General features: G+C 41.6%; 1 protein-coding gene across 1 annotated transcript in view; it reads right to left on the bottom strand.

Annotated features, from left to right (window-relative positions):
* Window positions 1-16355, bottom strand: part of Blmh (bleomycin hydrolase) — a 43077-nt gene extending 26722 nt beyond the window's left edge. Inside the window, 6 exon segments of the mRNA NM_001034163.1 lie at window positions 7905-7997; window positions 9755-9843; window positions 11247-11388; window positions 12151-12260; window positions 15669-15866; window positions 16168-16355. Coding sequence (NP_001029335.1) covers window positions 7905-7997; window positions 9755-9843; window positions 11247-11388; window positions 12151-12260; window positions 15669-15866; window positions 16168-16180 — 645 coding nt within the window. The 5' untranslated portion in view covers window positions 16181-16355.
* Between the last annotated feature and the right edge of the window lie 2097 nt (window positions 16356-18452).

Raw genomic sequence — 18452 nt, 5'->3', positions numbered from 1 at the left:
ATTCATATGGACCACATGTCATCTTGGATTAGCTAAGGCTACAGAAGGCAACTCTAGCATTCGGTCACCATGGGGACACCACCACTGAGAACTACAGTAGAGACCATGACGTGCATGTTCAACTATTAGCTGCTAAAATACACGTATGTGTATGCAACTGGTCTGGTCGACTCTAAGGCAACGCAAAGGTGGGAAACCCACTAAGCTCTGCCCAGCAAAACAGAGCGGAAGTTTAAGACGAGGGAGTGAATTTCTGACTACTTGTAAACATAGAGGTATATGTGAACACTTTCCTCTCTAGGTCACAGTGTACCTTAGTATATTCCGTCCCCTGAATACCTGAAGTAAAACTACTACCTCCTCAAAGCTGCACCTGAGGCGACGCACGCACTCATCAGCAGAAATCTAGCATTGGCAAGACGGCTTGTAAGGCCTGAGGATCCCAGTTCTGTTTTTAGAACCAATATAAAGGTGGAAAGAATTAACTCCACGAAGATGTCCTCTAGCCTCCATATACACACTAGGCCATGTACACCCACAAACACATCACTCACACACACACACACACACACACACACACACACACACACAAAACTGATAATAAAGTTTTAAAAACTTTTAAAGAAATCTACATTTCTGTCATCTAACTGAATTCTCTAGTGAGCCCTTTATAAGAGAGTACTCGTCACTCACCCCTTACAAATCCGAAGCTTTTTAATCAAATATGCATAATAAGGCCAAGTGCTACTCCTCTTAGATTCTAAAAAGATTCTTCAACTTAAGACATCTTACAAGACTGGCGTAGCACATGCCTTTAATCCCAGAACTGGAAGACAGAAGCAGGCCAATCTCTGAGAGTTTGAGTCCTACCTGGTCTACATCCTGAAACCCTGTCTCAGAAAAACAAACAAAAAGACATGTAGTTTTGCTATTAAGTTGTTTGTAATGGCTATAAATTATCCAAAGTCATTTACCTTTGAACCCATCAGTGATGTGGAAGGAATGTCGGGCTCCAGTCACTAACAGTAAACAAACTTTAATTTTAAGAAACATTTCAAAGTACAATCTCTGAGGCTCACGAGACTATATTTTGACATACAAGAGTCTCTTCTGAAATAACACTAGTTTCAAAAATACAAAAGTAACGCTATTGAATATTCAAGTCTGCTCTCTGGTGGACAGAGCAGGAGTGTCATCTGAGTCTCACAAAACTTAACTGGCATTCATAACACAGATGATGCACAAGAGTGAGCCAAGAGTGAGTCATGTCCCCCAGAGTATGGGCACACATTAGAATCTCCCACTGAGCCACTGGTGAGAAGCACTTGTGACTTTGGGATCCTCATTGTCCTCCTGGTCCCCTGCTCTTCCCTACATTTTCTCAATGGGACGCCTATGCTTTTTACATATTTTATTTGTCTTTCTACTAGAAAGTAAACTCACAGAACTAGGAAGCCCTATCTCATTCGTCCAGTGTTAAATTTCCAATGCCTAGAAGATGCTAAGTGCATGTACCTTGTCTGTGTCTTGTAACTGTGATTTTGGAGCCAAAGATCTAAGTCAACCTTGTTTTAAGAAAAAGTACTAATACCATCAAGAGGATGGGCTTAGGCAATGTGGGCTTTCCAAAACAATGGAAAACTAAAAGCACAAAGATAAACAGCACAGAGACCCCTGCATCTGATTCTATGTTTCCAAACCCCAACCCAATAATTATGTGGTCTTGTTGATTTTGATTTAAAAAAAAAATCAATGCTTTTTAGTTATTCTTTTCAGTATTAAGTTACTGATAAAAAACTCTCTCATGTCTTTGACCACTGAGATCCTTTCCCCTCGCACCTTTGGAAGAAGGCAGTCAAGAGAAGCCAGGCTGAGCATGGCAGCACATGCCTCTTGTGGCCACCTGGCTTTCAATCCCTGATTACCTTAATTGGTAATTAAGTCGGAAATTTAAACTACTCTTACTCTGGGAATGTGTGATCTTCTCTACTAACCTATAACCCTCGAGGAAAGCTTAAGTTTGTATAAGAAAGATCTAATTCCTATCTCTAGTTAAATGCATCTTCTGAGGGGGCTGGAGAGTTGGCTTAACAGGTAGGAGCACTGGTTGCTCTTTGAAAAGACCAGGGTCCAATTCCCAGCAGCTCAAAACCATCTGTAACTTCAGTTCTGGGGGTCTGATGCCCTCACACACACATACATGCAGGAAGAACACCAATAAATACATCTTCTAAGGAGGCAGAGTATACATTTTGAGTCTAATTTTGCAAAGAAATTCTATTTTAATTGGCATCTAACATGGCAAATGAATATCAGCATAAGGAAAGGAAAAAGAAAAAAAAAGACACAAAAAGCACGGGATTCAGAACACTGGCCCTCTATTTAAAGACACACAAGTGGAGAGGAGCTAATTCTCTTGCATGTGGTCATATCTGGAAGACGGAGAAGTCAGACAGGGGGGGGAAGAAGAATGTACCAGGGGAGGACAGTCAAATATTCCCAAGGTGAGAATTAGAGAACTTAAAGCCAGCCATCAGTAGACAGTGAATGGACGGAAGGCTAGACAGAGACAATAGGTCAGAGAAAACCGCTTCAGAAAGTTGGAACTGTGTAGAGGTGTCACAATCTTAGAAGCAATGGTTATTCAGGAAATCAAAAAGTCTAAGACGCAGTAAAACTCAGTTACTCTCATTGTTCTAAAGTCCAAAGCTACAATGATAATTTTGTTTTGAGATATTGTCTTACTATTTAATTTAGAGTAGCTCAAGTTTGCAATCCTCCTGCCTCAGCTTCCCAAGGAGAGAGATTACAGGTATGTACCTTAGAGCCCAGTTTGCTACAATGTTCTTAAGAAATCAATCACCCGAACTTCCTACTTTTACTGATGGAGAAACTCGGTTTAAAGGTAAAATGAACCACGGACAGTCTGACCACAGCACCTTCATAAGGATGTGAACTCTGAAGGCAGTTCAGGAGGTCAGAGTATTACCTAATGAACCTCTGTGACTAAGTAACACAGAGAGGGGACAGGAAGAAAACATTCTCTACTGTTTCCTGATGGAGAAGACAAGGGCAGGGGCTGCTTAAAAACAAAAATCAACTTCCTAGGTAAGGAGACTTAAAGGCATGAAGTTTATCTTCGGACAGAGCAGATGTGTAAGGCACACCAGGTGCTGCTCTGGGATGTTAAGAGTTAATGAGCTTAGGCTGGAGAGATGGCTCAGCGGTTAAGAGTGCTGACTGCTCTTCCAGAGGTCCTGAGTTCAAATCCCAGCAACCACATGGTGGCTCACAACCATCTTAATGAGATCTGGTGCCCTTCTCTGGTGTGTCTGAAGACAGAAACAGTGTACTTACATATATTAAATAAATCAATCTTTAAAAAAAAAAAAAGAGTTAATGAGCTCATGGGGTAACCAGAGAGTTTGGGGGATTGATCCAGAGAGGTGCAAGACATACATCCCATGGTGGACCCACTCAAGCAATCTGTATTTTCTGTGATATGCTACATAGACTTTAAAGTTTGCAAGTCCTTCATTCGATCATATCTCTTCCCTTCCTCTCAAATCTTGGCAATTATGATGTCTCTCCTTCACATTATTTTCCCACATCTTATTCCCTACTCCTGCCCAAAGCCTTCCCTCAGATCTACAATCTTCCCTCAAGATACCATGACATCACCCTGCCTTGCCTTGCCGAGAGCTCACTGGCAAGCCCTAGCAGCATCCCTTCCAGATAGAGCTGAGATGTCACTGCTCGCCATTCTCACTCGCACTAACCTTGCCCAAGCTGCTGTAAGCGCTCGCCTGTGGTTACAATTAACTTTCCATCTGGTTTCTGTATCTCCAATCTGCTCTCAAAGTGCTCAGAATGAAGGTATCTCTCTATCTTTGCATGCACACATGCATGTATGCATACACACATGCGTTCCTCGTCTTATAGAACTAGAATTACAGGGTCTTATTTAGCTATACTGGTCTCTACCTTGTGATTCTCCTGCTTCAGCTTCCCTAATGCTAAAATTACAGGTGTGTGCCACTGTGCCCAGCTTGAAAGTACAAATATTTTAAACAAAATATTGGGCTAAAGTCCCTAAAAGCTTCCTTACTAAGAATAAGATGCAGTCTCTTCCCCACAGCTCTGGTCCTATATTGAGCCAGTTCCCATGTTCTCCGTGATCCACTCCATTGCACCCTCACTTTCCAGACTCAAGTCACAAGCCTTTCTGTTATCAGAAACACCAGCTTCTTCCACCCTGGGGCGTGGGGTGCTTGTCCTTGCTCTCCCCTACCTCGCTCGCTCTTGTCATTCTTAGCCTAGCTTTGACTTTAGGAAGACCAATCTAAACAAGTAAAATACAAATCCTGGGGTTGCAAAGATTGTTAAGAGTGGCTAAGAGTGCTAGCTGCACTCGCAGAGGGTCTGAGCTAGGTTTCAATCACCTGCATCAAGTGGCTTACACCCACCAGCATGCCTCTTATCTGACACCCTCTTCTGTGTCCTGGGACACTGCACTCTCACATACATATCCACATACATGTACACTGTTCCTTTAATAAGCTTTAGAGGCTGGAGAGGTGGCAATGGTTAAAAGCAGTTGCGCTCCTGTGGAGGACTCAACCACTATGACTCCAGTTGTAGGGATTCAATGGCCTCTTCTGACCCTGCAGGCTCCTGCAACACATGACGCACATACACACAGAGCCTCCCACTTCCTAATCTCTGGACATTCAAGACCTTAACATGCTAAGCAAATGCTATACCACTGAGCTGAATCCTCAGCTCAAAGTTTTGTTTTAAGGTTTGTTTATTTATTGCTTTTTTTAAGACAGGGTTTCTCTGTGTACCCCTGGCCATCCTAGAACTTACTCTGTAGACTAGGCTGGCCTCAAACTCAAAGATCTAGCTGCCTCTGTAACTACCTCTGAGTGCTTCGATTAAAGCCATGTGCCACCACCAACTAATAGGTTCATTTACTTTTTATTTTATGTGCATGAGTGTCTGCCTACATGTACGCCTGGTGCCCGGACGTATAGGACCCCTGGAACTGGAATTACAGATGGTTATGAGCCATTATGTGGATACTAGAAACTGACCCTGGGTCCTCTGGAAAAGCATCCAGTGCTCTTAACCATTGAGTCAACTGTCTAGTCCCATTGTTTTTAAGAACCACTGCTATAAAGTTTCCTAAGCCATCAAAATTACTTCCTGTCCCTTTTTATAGCACTGACAAGTACTAGTTTTGGTCTTTATTTAGGATTTTTTTTAACATACCACATTTTGAAAGAGAATATATTAATAATCCTGAAGGGATCTGAGGGTTAAAGAGTAAGCCCACGGAGAACACCTGTAATTGATGTGGCTACATGATTCCACATCAGATCTGCTGAATCTATCATGTCCACAAACCTCCTACGCTCCTCTCTGAAAGAATGCCTTTGGCATAAACAAATTCCAAGCTATCTTGGCTTCATAGTTATTCACTGAAGTCATCACTGAGACTTGCCCATAAGGCTAGGTAAAACATAGGTACTAATTTGTGCCTTTAAATGAAACTAGACTGTTCATTAACAAAGAGTAAGGTTCAATGATGAAGAGTTATAAGGGATTATAAAAAATTAAAAATCTACATAGATTTTCTAGTGAATGGATGGAATAAATCTTTAAGTAAACAATCTTACAAAATACCCATACCCAGGACTTGGTAAAGTAGTATCTCTAGATTTCTTTTTTTTTTTTTCTTCTTCTTTTTTTTTTTTTTTGGAGCTGGGGACCGAACCCAGGGCCTCTAGCAAGCGCTCTACCACTGAGCTAAATCCCCAACCCCCTCTAGATTTCAAAGTAGGAGTAAGAGAAGAAAACAAAACAAAACGTAAAATTATATGGCTCTAATTCTGTGTCATTCATTGTCCTCTACTAATCCTATGGTTAGGACATAAATCTTAAGACATATTATTAATCCAAGGATCATTAAAGCAAATACCACAGGTCAATATGATATTTATGATCTACAAGAAGTAGTATTTGGAGGCTGGAGAGATAGCTTGGGCAGTTAAGAGCATTTGTTCTTGAGGATGACCCAGCCACCCAAATGGCAGCTGACAACTGCCTATAACTCCAATTTGAGGAACTGATGCCTTCTTCTGACGTTGGTGGGCACTGCACTGTACTTCCTGTACTTAACATACATGCAGGCAAAAGACTCATAAAATAAAAATAAATCTTTAAGAAAATACTATCTGAATCTTTTCCATAACCATTAGCACAATCCTTTTAAAAATGACTACGTTCACTTATATATTTGTGCATACATGTGCAGAAACCAGAGGATAACTGACAGGATTCCATCTTCCCTTCCACCGTGTAGATCCCAAAGACGGGTCCTCAGGCTTGGAGGCACTAATTAGTATCTGCTGAGTCACTTGCTGAACCCTGATTGTACAGTCTTCATCCCTGCTAATTTCCCATTACCTTAATCAAATTGCAAGTTAATACAGGTTAGGATAAATGGCCTCAACAGAAGGCATCATTTGAAACAGGAAGGGAAGACATGGAACTGAATATTTGCTATGTTCAGGGCACTAGTACCTTGCATTCTGACATTTAATTCCTTATTTGACCTCCCTGTCGCCTCAGGCCTTCCCACCATTCCAAGGAGGGAAGTACTTTAAATCCCAAACTGAGTCTCAGGTTACTGAGCTACCCAAGACAACAGGACATAGGTAACCAGGTCAAAATTTAAGTCCATCTAACTCTAAGTCCCGTTCCTCCTGTCCTGATCCTGTCCTTCAATAGGACATTTAGGAACACTGAATGTAATTTAAATGTACTTAGCAAACAAATGCTGCGCACGCATCTGTTCTAATACGTAAATAGCAGCGGCCATGTCAGACACTGCATTTGTAACCCATGAGCAAAGCAAGACGACGTTAGATTAAGGAAGCTGTCCCTGGTGATGCAGCTGAGCAGGGAAGACATCAGTACTCTGAAACATGCTCCTCTGTACCTACACTGCCTCCCCTGAACATTAACGTTGTCCACTAAAATACCAAAAGCATACGCCCCTCCATCTCCCATCTTAAACAGTGGTCCCCAATGTGCCCACAGGCTGGAGAAGGTGACCTCTGCTCTTTTCAGAGAATTTCAGCTTCACATCTATTAGTACTGAATATGGATATTATTAGTAAAGACTCTCATCTCCTTTGATGATAAAAGCTGTTAACACCAAATATCTACTTGGCAAATTTTAACCATCAACAGCCCCTCATCTTTATTCTTGCAGAATAAACCTAAACGTTCTGCTGTTTACCCAAGATCCCTTTACATCCCACCCTCCTATATATACAATCTCCTCTGTCTGGGTTGGTAGTCCTTGCTAGTCACATGGTAACTTCCTACTGCTGGTTCAAATATCCTTTCTACATAACCTGAATCATGGAGAAGCACACATGACTGGGAGAGGGGAAGAGGAGAGAATACCACACGAAACCTGAGTTTTTGAGAACAGAAACTTGCCTTCTCATCTTTATTCCCTTAGTGCCAAACTCACAGAAGGCTTTATTTACAAAATGCATAAAACATTTTTTATATAGAACCTAAACTAAACTAGGAATTAGGAAACCTCAGTACAAGTCCTTAAAATGCAGACAACTATAAATTTCACCTATTTTTTTTCAGCTTTAGAATGAGTAGCTGTTCTGTTTTGTTGGGACAGAGTATCCTGTGGCCAAGATTATACAACAGAAGCTGACCTTGAATTCTCGATCCTTTTATCTCTACCTTGAAATGAAAAAAGTAGCTTTCATTCAATTAAACATTCGCTCCAGTGACTACACCCCATGATGGCCTTACTAGGAGACTCTGGGAGATTTTTAGGCAAGCCACAATGTCCAAATAATTATTACCTCCTCCATCATGGCATCTTGTGTAGATGAGATCTCTCCTTTGGTTGCTCCACTGTGTACCAGGTTCCGAAGCCGTATACAGAATTCTCTCATCTATGATAGAAACTTATTCAGCATTCCAGTAGTTACACAAGCTGTTAAAAACTAACATATTCCCACAACACAGCTAATGCCCTGGGCAAAGTTTATAAAAACAAATGATTTTCACCAAATGGTCCCCTTACACAGACAGTGAAAAATACTTTCAATAAGGAGAAGAAATGTGGATTATTCCCAAAGAATACTGGATCGAATTGATCTTGCTCTGTGACTCACAGTCCTCTGTGTGAGGAGGGAGGGACATCTGGGTCAGTGCCCAGCACCCTTAGAAAAGCAGGAGGCAGACCATCACCAGTCAGAACTCTTACACATTCTTAGTGAGAATTCTGTTTGCCGTTAGCATTACCTTCTCTGCCAGTCGCTATGACCATGACTGCATCAACCCCCAACATGGCTTTTGTTTCTTTCATTTTGGAAAGAATCCCAACACTAAGGAGATTCTAAAATCTGAACTACAGTGCGAAAGCGACTTGTTCTTGCTCAAAATAAAATCCAAAGTTAAGGTTTATGATCCTTTGGATAAAAGTCCCCAGAGTTTTGTGGGTAGAAAACAGTCTACATTTAATACTGGGGAAATATATCTATGTTTATTTTTAAATGCACTCTTTTCCCTGGGGATAACAGATCTAATTTCAGCCTTGTAGATAAGAGTGGCAGATTTTGGCAACTCCCAGTTCTTAAAAAAGAGATCTGACAAGCAGAGCACCACCACACTAGGGCTTTAACCAGCCCTGGGAAAATGTGGAGGAGAAATGATTCATTAAGGTTACTTAAGCCATAAAAAACAGTTCAGTGACTACATCAAATCCTCAGTGGGTGGCTGAACCACACTGATGTGGTCTGGGTAAGCCTAAGAACAAAGTACACTGTTGAAGGAAGTCTTACAAATTGTTTGCTTGGTTTTGCTAGTGCATGAAGAGGCTCATTCCGTCTCTACTAGAAGCCAAGTGAGTAGCACAGAAGCATGTGTGTGGAGACCCATGTTAACTGAACCCAGGATCCTTTTCCTTGAATATGTATGAGAAAACACTAAAATTAACAGAAACAAAACACAGTAATCTTAATGATTTCTTTTTGTTTGTTTGTTTGGGGTAGACTTTTTTTTTTTTGAGGGAGGCTTATGCCCTCTCCTTTTAAAATATTTATTTTTTTATTTTATCCACGAGTACACTGTAGCTGTCTTCAGACACACCAGAAGAGGGCATCAGATCCCATTACGGATGATTGTGAGCCACCATGTGGTTGCTGGGAACTGAACCCAGGACCTCTGGAAGAGTAGCCAGTGCTATTAACCGCTGAGCCATCTCTCCAGCCCCCTTAATGATTTCTTGAAGTTAACATGTAGTCACACTGCTTTTGAAAGACTTTTATTTCAATAGTTATCATGTCTCTCTTTTTTTAAATTGGATATTTTTTATTTACATTTCAAATGTTATTCCTTTCCTGGTTTCCCATCCATAAGCCCCTTATCCCATCCCTCTCCCCTTCTTCTATAAGGATGTTCCCCCTCCTCAACCATCATGTCTCTTTAAAAAACAGTTACAGGCCAGGTTATGGTGGTGCATGCCTTTAATCCCTCTGGAGGCAGAAGAAGATGGATCTTGTGAGTTGGAGGCCAGCCTGGTCTACAGAGCTAGTTCCAGGGCAGCCAGAGCTACACAGAGAAACCCTATAACAAAAGACCAAAAAACCAAGGAAAAAAAATCATTTACAGTTTAGATACTAGCCCAATCTCTCCTCCTATTATGTACCTTGTGATTCAGAATATCGTTCATTCTTCTGGTGGCCTCTGTCGTATGCGATTCAGGGAAGCATTTCTTAGGGACAACACCATATTTTTCTAAAAGACAATAAATTTTAGTGTCCAATAAAGTAAAAATAAATTCTAATTAGAAATCCTCGTGAAGTTATTGGCTTCTTTAAAATAGGCTGTATTAATAAACAGAAGTGGGGTTTGTTTACATGTTTGAGAAGGTTCATATAGCCCAGGCTGTCTTCAAACTCCATCTGTAGCTTAGAATAACCTTGAACTTCTGGCCTTTCTGCCTCTACCCCAAGAGGTAGAGCACTACAGGGACGTACCAGTAGACCTGGTTTATTCAGTGCTGAGGACTGAACCCAGAGCCTTGTGCATGCCAGGCAACACTCTTCCTACTGTACTTCACCCCAGACACGTCCATGTTTGTTTGATTCTGCACACTGAACCTAGGGTCTTGAGCACACTGTGAAAAGTACCTTACTACTGAACCATACCTCCTATCCCTTAAAAACAGGCTTTTAAAATGCAGTTATCGGGGTTGGGGATTTAGTTCAGCGGTAGAGTGCTTGTTTAGCGAGCGCAAGGCCCTGGGTTCTGTCCCCAGCTCCGAAAAAAAGAAAAAAGAAAAAAAAATAAAATAAAAATGCAGTTATCTACCTTGAAATTAATTCTGATATTTTTACCTATCATGTTTTATAAAGTACTCTGCACTTCTCCCAGAGGAAAACGTTCGGATAAGGTCATTTTCAAACAAGTCAGGGTTCTGGTTGCTTGCTCTGTTTTTTGGTTGCTGCTGTTTGCACTACTGGGGATCAAACCTGGGGCCATGTGTACACCAGGCAAGCTCTCTGCCATTGACCGAGACCTCCAAAACAATTTTTTCTTTTCCTATTTCTGTTTTATGACGGTTTTGCCTGCATTTATTTAAATGTACCATGTGTGTGCCTGAAGAGGCCAGAAGAGTGTCTGGAATTACAGGTGCTGGGACCTTACCCTGGGTCTCCTGTAACAGGAGTAGGTACTCTTAACTGCTTACCCATCTCTTTAACCCTACCACTGTGCTTCCTGACTCCTCCGTGCTTTCCTTAAAGCTATTTTGATGTGTATGGATGTTTGCCTGCAAGTATATCTGTGAGAATGTTTAATACCCTGATGGTTATGGGCCACATGTGGGTGCTGGAAATAGAACCTGGAAGCTCTGGAAGAGCAACCAGTGCTCTTTAGTCACTGAGCCCTCTCTCCAGCCTCTCAGTGGTTTTGTTGTTGTTGTTGTTTTTATGGGAAGTTACTCCTAATTAATTCTTCTCCAACCAAACCATAGTATCTATTTCTTTAGAAGAGATGGGCTTCACAAGTGAGAATAAGTAGTAAAAGTTCATAACTATGTAACCTTCTTGGAAGACAGTCACTGTCTATATAACCACTGAAGAAATGCCCTATTCCCAGAGGCAGGGCTTGGAATCCCATTAGAGAAAGGCTCTCACCAACAATATTGACAAGCATATCCCACTGTCCACCATCATTTGTAGGGTTCATAAGCAAATACTGCACCAGTCTTCCATCTTCAGGCTCTTTTTTCTGGGCTGTGTCCACAAAAGCATTCAAGAAGAAGTAACAGCGTTCGACCTAAAGTAAGAGAGCATACATAAACTTAGAGGCAAGGGGAGCCCATCATATCACAGGCATGCATGATCAGTAGAATGGGCTCCTGGGCCAACCAAGGATGCCACTAAGACATTTCTAAAACTGACATGGGTAATTAAATACCAGCATTTGGCTTCGAAATTATATCTGAAGTTCTTTCTTATACTTGCATATATATTTCAACATACTACATCCGTGTGCTGCAGATACATTCCAATGTTGAAATAAATCCTATTTTAGTGTTTTTAATCAGTAAACATCTAATGGACAGTTATATTTTAAGTATTTTCAAAAGAAATAAAAATATTTGTTGTTCTGTCTTCAGAAAAGTGCTACCAAATGAAAAAACTGGGTGCTTAAAAGACCAGATGATCTGAGTAAAGATACTGGAAAGGGAAATGGTAAAAACAAAGTTTTATATTTTAAATAAAGAACGTACAAGCAGTGAGTTCATAGATTTGCTATTTCTTCAGAGAACACAGCCACCTACCACACAGAAAGCAGCTGTGTGGCTGGCGCTCGAATTAACAGCACACCAGAGACCCTGGCACTGACCCTAACACCACAAAGGGAAAATAAGGAAAGGCCTTCGAGAAGGTAGAGTTCTGAGACTAGGGAAATCAGAATGGTATCACGTGTATAATAAAGACATACAGTAACGAGAAAAGCGAAATAATATAAAGGCTGTCCCTAACTAGGGCTGCTACGAAAACAGAAAGAAACCATGCAAGGTCAATTCCCTACCTTGTCCCAAAAAAACAGGTAAGACTGACTAAACTCAAATTCTTCAATGTTAAATTTTTTCATGAATGGAAGTCTCATAACATTCAAACAAGAAAAGATCCAGCATCGTCCTACAACGAGAAAGGAAACCAAGACGTTATGACTGTTTATAGACCACAATGCTCCAACTGCACTTCTAAAATCAAAGCCATGGGAAGAGCTAGACATTGAGACTAAATAGGAAATCACAGAAATATCACATTTGTTTGTTTGTTTTAAAGACAAAATACCATGTAGCCCACCTTGTCCTGGAGCCTACTATGAACTCCTGATTCTCCTCCTTCAGAATTTTATATATATGTCACCATGCTTGGCTTGATGTGATACAGGAATTCGTGCATGCTAGGCATTCCACCAACTTAGCTACATCCTCAACCCAGAACAGAAATATTAAATCCGAAGCAAAACAAAAGATGTGTAGTCACACAGAGAGGTTTAGTATTTTTAACACACACACATAAGAGAGAGAGAGAGAGAGAGAGAGAGAGAGAGAGAGAGAGAGAGAGGGAGAGAGAGAGAGAGAACTTCTAGGTTAGGCATGGTGGCACATACCTGTGACCCCAGTACTTGGGAGGCTGAGGCAAGAAGATTACTATGAGTTCAAGGTTAGCCTGGATAATGTAGTGAGTTCTAGGATAACCTAGAAACACTGAAAAAAAAAATGAACAGAGATCATGAATAGATGACATGATGTCCAAAAAAGACGCAGAAGGTAAAGATGCTTTGGTTTTTTTAAGTTCTTCATAAGACATTAGTAAAGTGGGAAAACGTCCTTCTTTTTGACAATGCCCAAATTGTTGAGAACTTGGAAAAAATAAGCATTGTGCTTCTGGACAGAGAGCGCTAAGGAGATGCAAATCACCTGAGATTGATTTGGGAACAAAACTCTTAATTTGGAATGAACAAAAACCTTAAATTGGAATAGCACTCATCCTACAGTGAGTGCTAAGCTTAACAGAAGCTATTTTCTCACTAATGAGTTGTTGCATTTTAAAGGTGGTATTTAACTAACTGGGTTATATAAACATTTAAATACACATGGTAAGTAAGTCTAGGAGGAAGGAAGCAGGAGGATCACTTCAGTCTAAGAGTTAAAATATAATAATTTAAAACTTGAGACATAAATGAAAAAAAAAGTATTTGTTTCTTAAAGTCATGTTAACAACAACAAAATCATGCTAAGAGGCACCACTGCTCCAGGACAGAGATGTGGCTCAGTTGGCAGAAAGCCTAACTAGCACGCAGTAAAACCCTGGCTTCATCCTCAGCACTGCATAAACTAGACATGTAGTTAGTGCATGCCTGTAATCCCAACACTGGGAAGTGGAGGTAGGAGGAGGCTACCAAGAGGGCTCTTTCTCTACTTTCCCACTCAGTTTCCCCAGCTCCATACCTTCTGTATGCACCTGGTCATCAGAATCTCTGCCACCATTAGATCCGAATTTTCAACCACAGCACACTACCATTCCTCCATTTAGTATGTTTCTGACACAGCAAAGTTCTAAACCCACACATGATAGCGTCCCTGAAGATTTTATGACAAGCATTAAGAGCATAATCATGTTTTCATTTGCCTCTGTAAATGCATAATCAAAGCTTCTGCAATTTACCGCTTTCTGTATCAATTTGAGTTTTTAAAGGTCTATTTCCAATGACACCCATCATTTCTAAGTGAGGTCATGTCTTTATTACATTCAAATACTTTGCCTTTCAAAACTGAGGGAATCTAATCTCTGGGAGCAGTCCACACTAGTGTAGACTAGGGTAACTTCAGAGTGATGCCTTTACCAAAGCACAGCTCTGCTGTGAGGTGAGCTAGAAAACACTGAGAGCCTCTGTGAGGCCTTGAATTAAGGGTAGCACTCTCCTAGAGGAAAATTTAAAGGGTAATTCTTGACATACGTGGATATAATATTTTCACAGGCACGAAACCATGCCTCCAACACATAGGCAAATGAGAAGGTTTCTAAAAGGCAAATATAAAAATTCCTAAAGTCTGCTCTCATATTAAAAGCACTCATACGGAGAATAGACTTGATGGATAAACAGAATAAACCACTCCCCTACTGGTGCTTTGCAGATTTTTTTACACTGAACAAAAATGATTCTGTAACAAAGAAAAAAAATTAAATTGTGCTTCTGAAGAGAGTCATTTTTGTTTTAGGCTTATCTGTACACTGCCTCTCTCCTACACACTATTCCTATTTCTGCTACTCCTGGGTGAGCTATTAAGACAAATACTTCATGAAATCAAATTACATTGTTACTGCTATGCTCATACACTATTAGTATTTGGAGTCAAGTGATACACCACATAAGACCTGACCTGCTCCAGATTAACAATGTCCAAGCTTACCCTAAGAGACTGCAATCAGACCATGGAAGATTATTGTGACACATTAACTAGCCTGACAGACCACACACCCCAAGTCCTTCTGAACCAAGGCCTGTAAATGCTAAGTTCTTTCTGCCACTTAAGAAGATTATTGGAAGGGCATATATTTTTCCTTTAAAATTTAAAAAATCAAATTTACTATGGTATAATTCACTTACAGCAAAACATTACCCACGTTAAATGTATCCTTTGTGCTTTGAGTTGCTTTAAGTAACAATACTGTATTTTCTGTCCAGACACATGGTCCTGGGGTAGTGTCCAAATAAAGAAAAAAGATGCAAGGTCCCTTGAGTTCAATTTTTTTGAGACTATTTCTCCTGTTTGGATTCCTAGATAAGCAATCTCTCAGTGTAGATATATTTCTAACAGTTGTAACTGGACAGCAGACAGCAAAACAAGACTTCTCAGCCAGCAAGGAATGAGAACGCAGAACACTACAAAGTAACTACCGACAGGAACTGACCTATGAGCACGGCAACTCCAACTGCCACCACAGAGCACATTTAAAAATAGTGACCCTTTGTTGTAGTCACCTTACTGGGTTTTTTTTTTTTTTCTATTTTATGCATTTTTATTTCAGGGCAATTCTGGGACATCTTCTATGGTATGGATATTTTTCCATTGATTATTTGTGATCAAGGGCACAGGCCAAATCTGTCAGTACACAGCTCATCTCTGCTTTAGGTTTGTCTGTATGCAACCTCTCCCCTGTAAGCTGTTTCGATCTTCTGCTACTTCTAGATGAACTGTTACAATTAAAAATTGCAAGAAGACAAATTGCACATATCCAACATCATGTAATATCAAAACAGCATGGTGATACACATTCAAAGACCATCATCTGTCACGTTAGGAAACAAACTAAAAGCTAACAGGCCATACAACACCGAAGCTGCCACACAGGTAATGTTCTTGGGCCTGCCCCTTTTTTTTTTTTTTTTTTTTTTTTTTTTTTTTTTTTTTGTACCTATTCTCTTACTACAAGTTCTTTCAATGCAACAAAGCTCTATTATCCCAAGGCCGTTTTTTAGGACGACAAAATAGGCTGCTGTCAGTAAAGTAGGCAAGAAGTCGAAGACCTCACCAGAGCTCTTCTGGTTGGTGACTGGCTTGCCTTCCTGAGGCACAACGTGCTGGAACACATGCTGAGCACCCTGGACTGTGGCCCTCTTCAGACAAATGTCCAGCAGATCGTGGGTGGTCCCGACATTCTGGGCAAGTACGAACTGAGGGTCAGAATTTAGTTTCTGGATCAAAGCAGCTACCTTCTCCGAATTTAGTCCTGTGGGGAAATCAAATGCCATTATAATTATACCCCCTCCCAAAGAGGCTGACGGGGACAGCTTTAGGATAGGGTCACTGTAGATCCTAGATTTAACTTCGCAAGAGCATCCTGCAGAGTGCTGAACCCAGAAAACCCTTTCCCGGGGCATCCTCTCCACGAGATGTCTCCCTCCTGGTGCTCTCCCGCCCTCACCTAGTCTAACCCCCATCCCACGGCCTTTCGCGCCACCGGGCCTCAGGGATCTGCGGAGCCCGGGAGAGGATCCCGGAAAGCACTCGTGGTACAAGCAGTGTCTCACCTGCGTTGTTCATGGTGCCCAAACTGCCTCGTGGGAAAACGTTAGTTTTCAGGGTCCTCAGGTGAGCTCCGGGGTTATACTACAACCCGCTGCCTAGCTGGCCGGACCTGGTTCTCGCACCCAAAGCGCCGGAAGAAGGAAACCCGCTCAATGGTGGCCGAGAGAAACGGGGTCCGCGGAGGGACAAAACTCCCCCCTCGCGTTGCTGAGTCAGCGCCGTCGGGGCTGGCCCCGCCCGGGAGGAGGGCCGACAGGGGCGGCCTTTCTGACGCTAGGGCCAGCACTGTAGCCCGGGAGCCGGAGCTGCTGGGTGAAGCCACCCACGATTGCAGCCCCCACTACCAGCATTGCTCACTCTTCGACTCGGCTACACCCTCCGCCATCTGTGATTCCTCTTCCTGGCTATAAGGGCGCCCTCCTGGAAGCTCCTAGAGGAAGGAGACTGAGGGTTCTGTGCTGATAAGCCCAGATCCCTCACTGTCTAGCACTGGGGAAAGTGATGCCCAGAACTCTTTTGAGAAGCCAGAAAGAGGTTTCATGAGGTGAAAAGGAACTGAGGGACCCAAAATTAGCCACGGGACCTCAGTATGGGTTGGCAGATCTCAAGAAATCCACCCAAAGGCTTTTTCTGTAGGCCCTTAGCTGACCCATCTGTTCATTTTTTTCCAATTGCAACTTGTTGCTTGGAGTCTAGTAAGAACGAAGTTCTTGTATTTGAAAGGATTTTGGAACAAATCTCTTTCCCACCCACCCATAAGCTACTACCACGGTTCTACAAATACACATCTGTTCATTTCATCTACACATTCTGGGTTTTGCAAGGCTCATGAGTGGTTCCTACTGAGCCCAGCTTGGGCTAAGAAGAATGATTACGTCAGTTTCATGCTTTTTTTTTTTTTTTTTTTTTTTTTGGGCAATATCTACAAAATCACACATATTCTTTCTCTCTCTCTCTCTCTCTCTCTCTCTCTCTCTCTTCAAGATAACGAATCAGTTTTTCAAGACACGGGGAATTCACTGCATATAAAATAAGTACAAACTGCACACTATAACCTTACTATTCAGATTTTTCCAGGGAGTCTAAAACCTAAGTCTTGAATCGATAATCATCCGTAGTTCAGAGGAATTCTGATATCTGGAAAGAGCCACATGCAGACACCCATCTGACATTGAGAATTCAGTCTCTATGTCCCTGACAGACTTAGCTAAAAACCTGACATTCGACATAGCAACCATCTCCAAGGGAGCCCATCAACTACCCTATTCTGTGATTTTTTTTTCCATTTTCTGAAGAAAAAAAGAAACAAGGTAAAACTCATGCTGAAAGAAATCATAGGTCCTTACACACACACACACACACACACACACACACACACACACACACACGATGTTCAAACTTCCTGCCCAATTCAAAGAATAAAACTGCATGCAGTGTAACAGGTCCTCAGCAAGTTTCTGATGATATGAAAATTAAAAACTTTAATCTTGTCAGCAAGAGATTCATGATGTGGAACTAGGAGATGGCTCAGCCGATAAAAGCACTTGCTGCTCTTCCTAGGGACCCAAGTTTGGTTCCCAACACCCAAGTCAGAAAACTGTAAGTCCAGTTCTAATGGATTCAACCAAATCTTCCTTCTGGCTACCATGGGCACTCATCCATGTGCACGTGTATATGCAGAGACATATACATTCAAAAAAAAAGTATACTATCACACAGCAATGCAGTACAAGTAGCGAGAGCCAGATGCTAGAAAGACAGAGATGATAGGGCTGGGCTCAAGGGTAGAACACTTGTTTAGCATGCATGAGAACCCTGGATTTAGTCCTCAGCCCCACAAAAAAAGAAAAGGGGGGCAGGTGGTGATAGTTTTGAAGAATAGATGGAATTTTACAAGACAAAGAGTGTGTGTGTGTGAGAGAGAGAGAGAGAGCATTCAAGGTAACAGTAAAGGCACAAGGCGTGAGAGCACACGACAAGATCAGACCCAAGCCTCCCTGCATCACAATTTGATGTGGTTAAAAGCAAGAACTGTAATGAGATCAGAGGCAAAGAACAGGACCAGGAAAGTAGGTTTGGGCTGGGATGTGAAGGCTTTTATATGCCACACCTGAGCATCTGGACTTTACGATTAATTAGAAGTCAAAAAATAGGTTTAAACATAGGAGCAATGCTCTCAGATCTGTGTAAAGGAAGATCTGGTGGCTACGGGGAGGGGAGAGATTCTGGAGACGGGAATTAGTCAGAATGCTACTACACTTGTAGAACACTTGGGAGATAACAACAG

Source organism: Rattus norvegicus, chromosome 10 (genome assembly GCF_021556685.1).
Source record: "Rattus norvegicus strain SHRSP/BbbUtx chromosome 10, alternate assembly SHRSP_T2T, whole genome shotgun sequence".
NCBI classification, from domain to species: Eukaryota; Metazoa; Chordata; class Mammalia; order Rodentia; family Muridae; genus Rattus; species Rattus norvegicus.
This window is presented reverse-complemented; position numbering and strand designations above follow the sequence as displayed.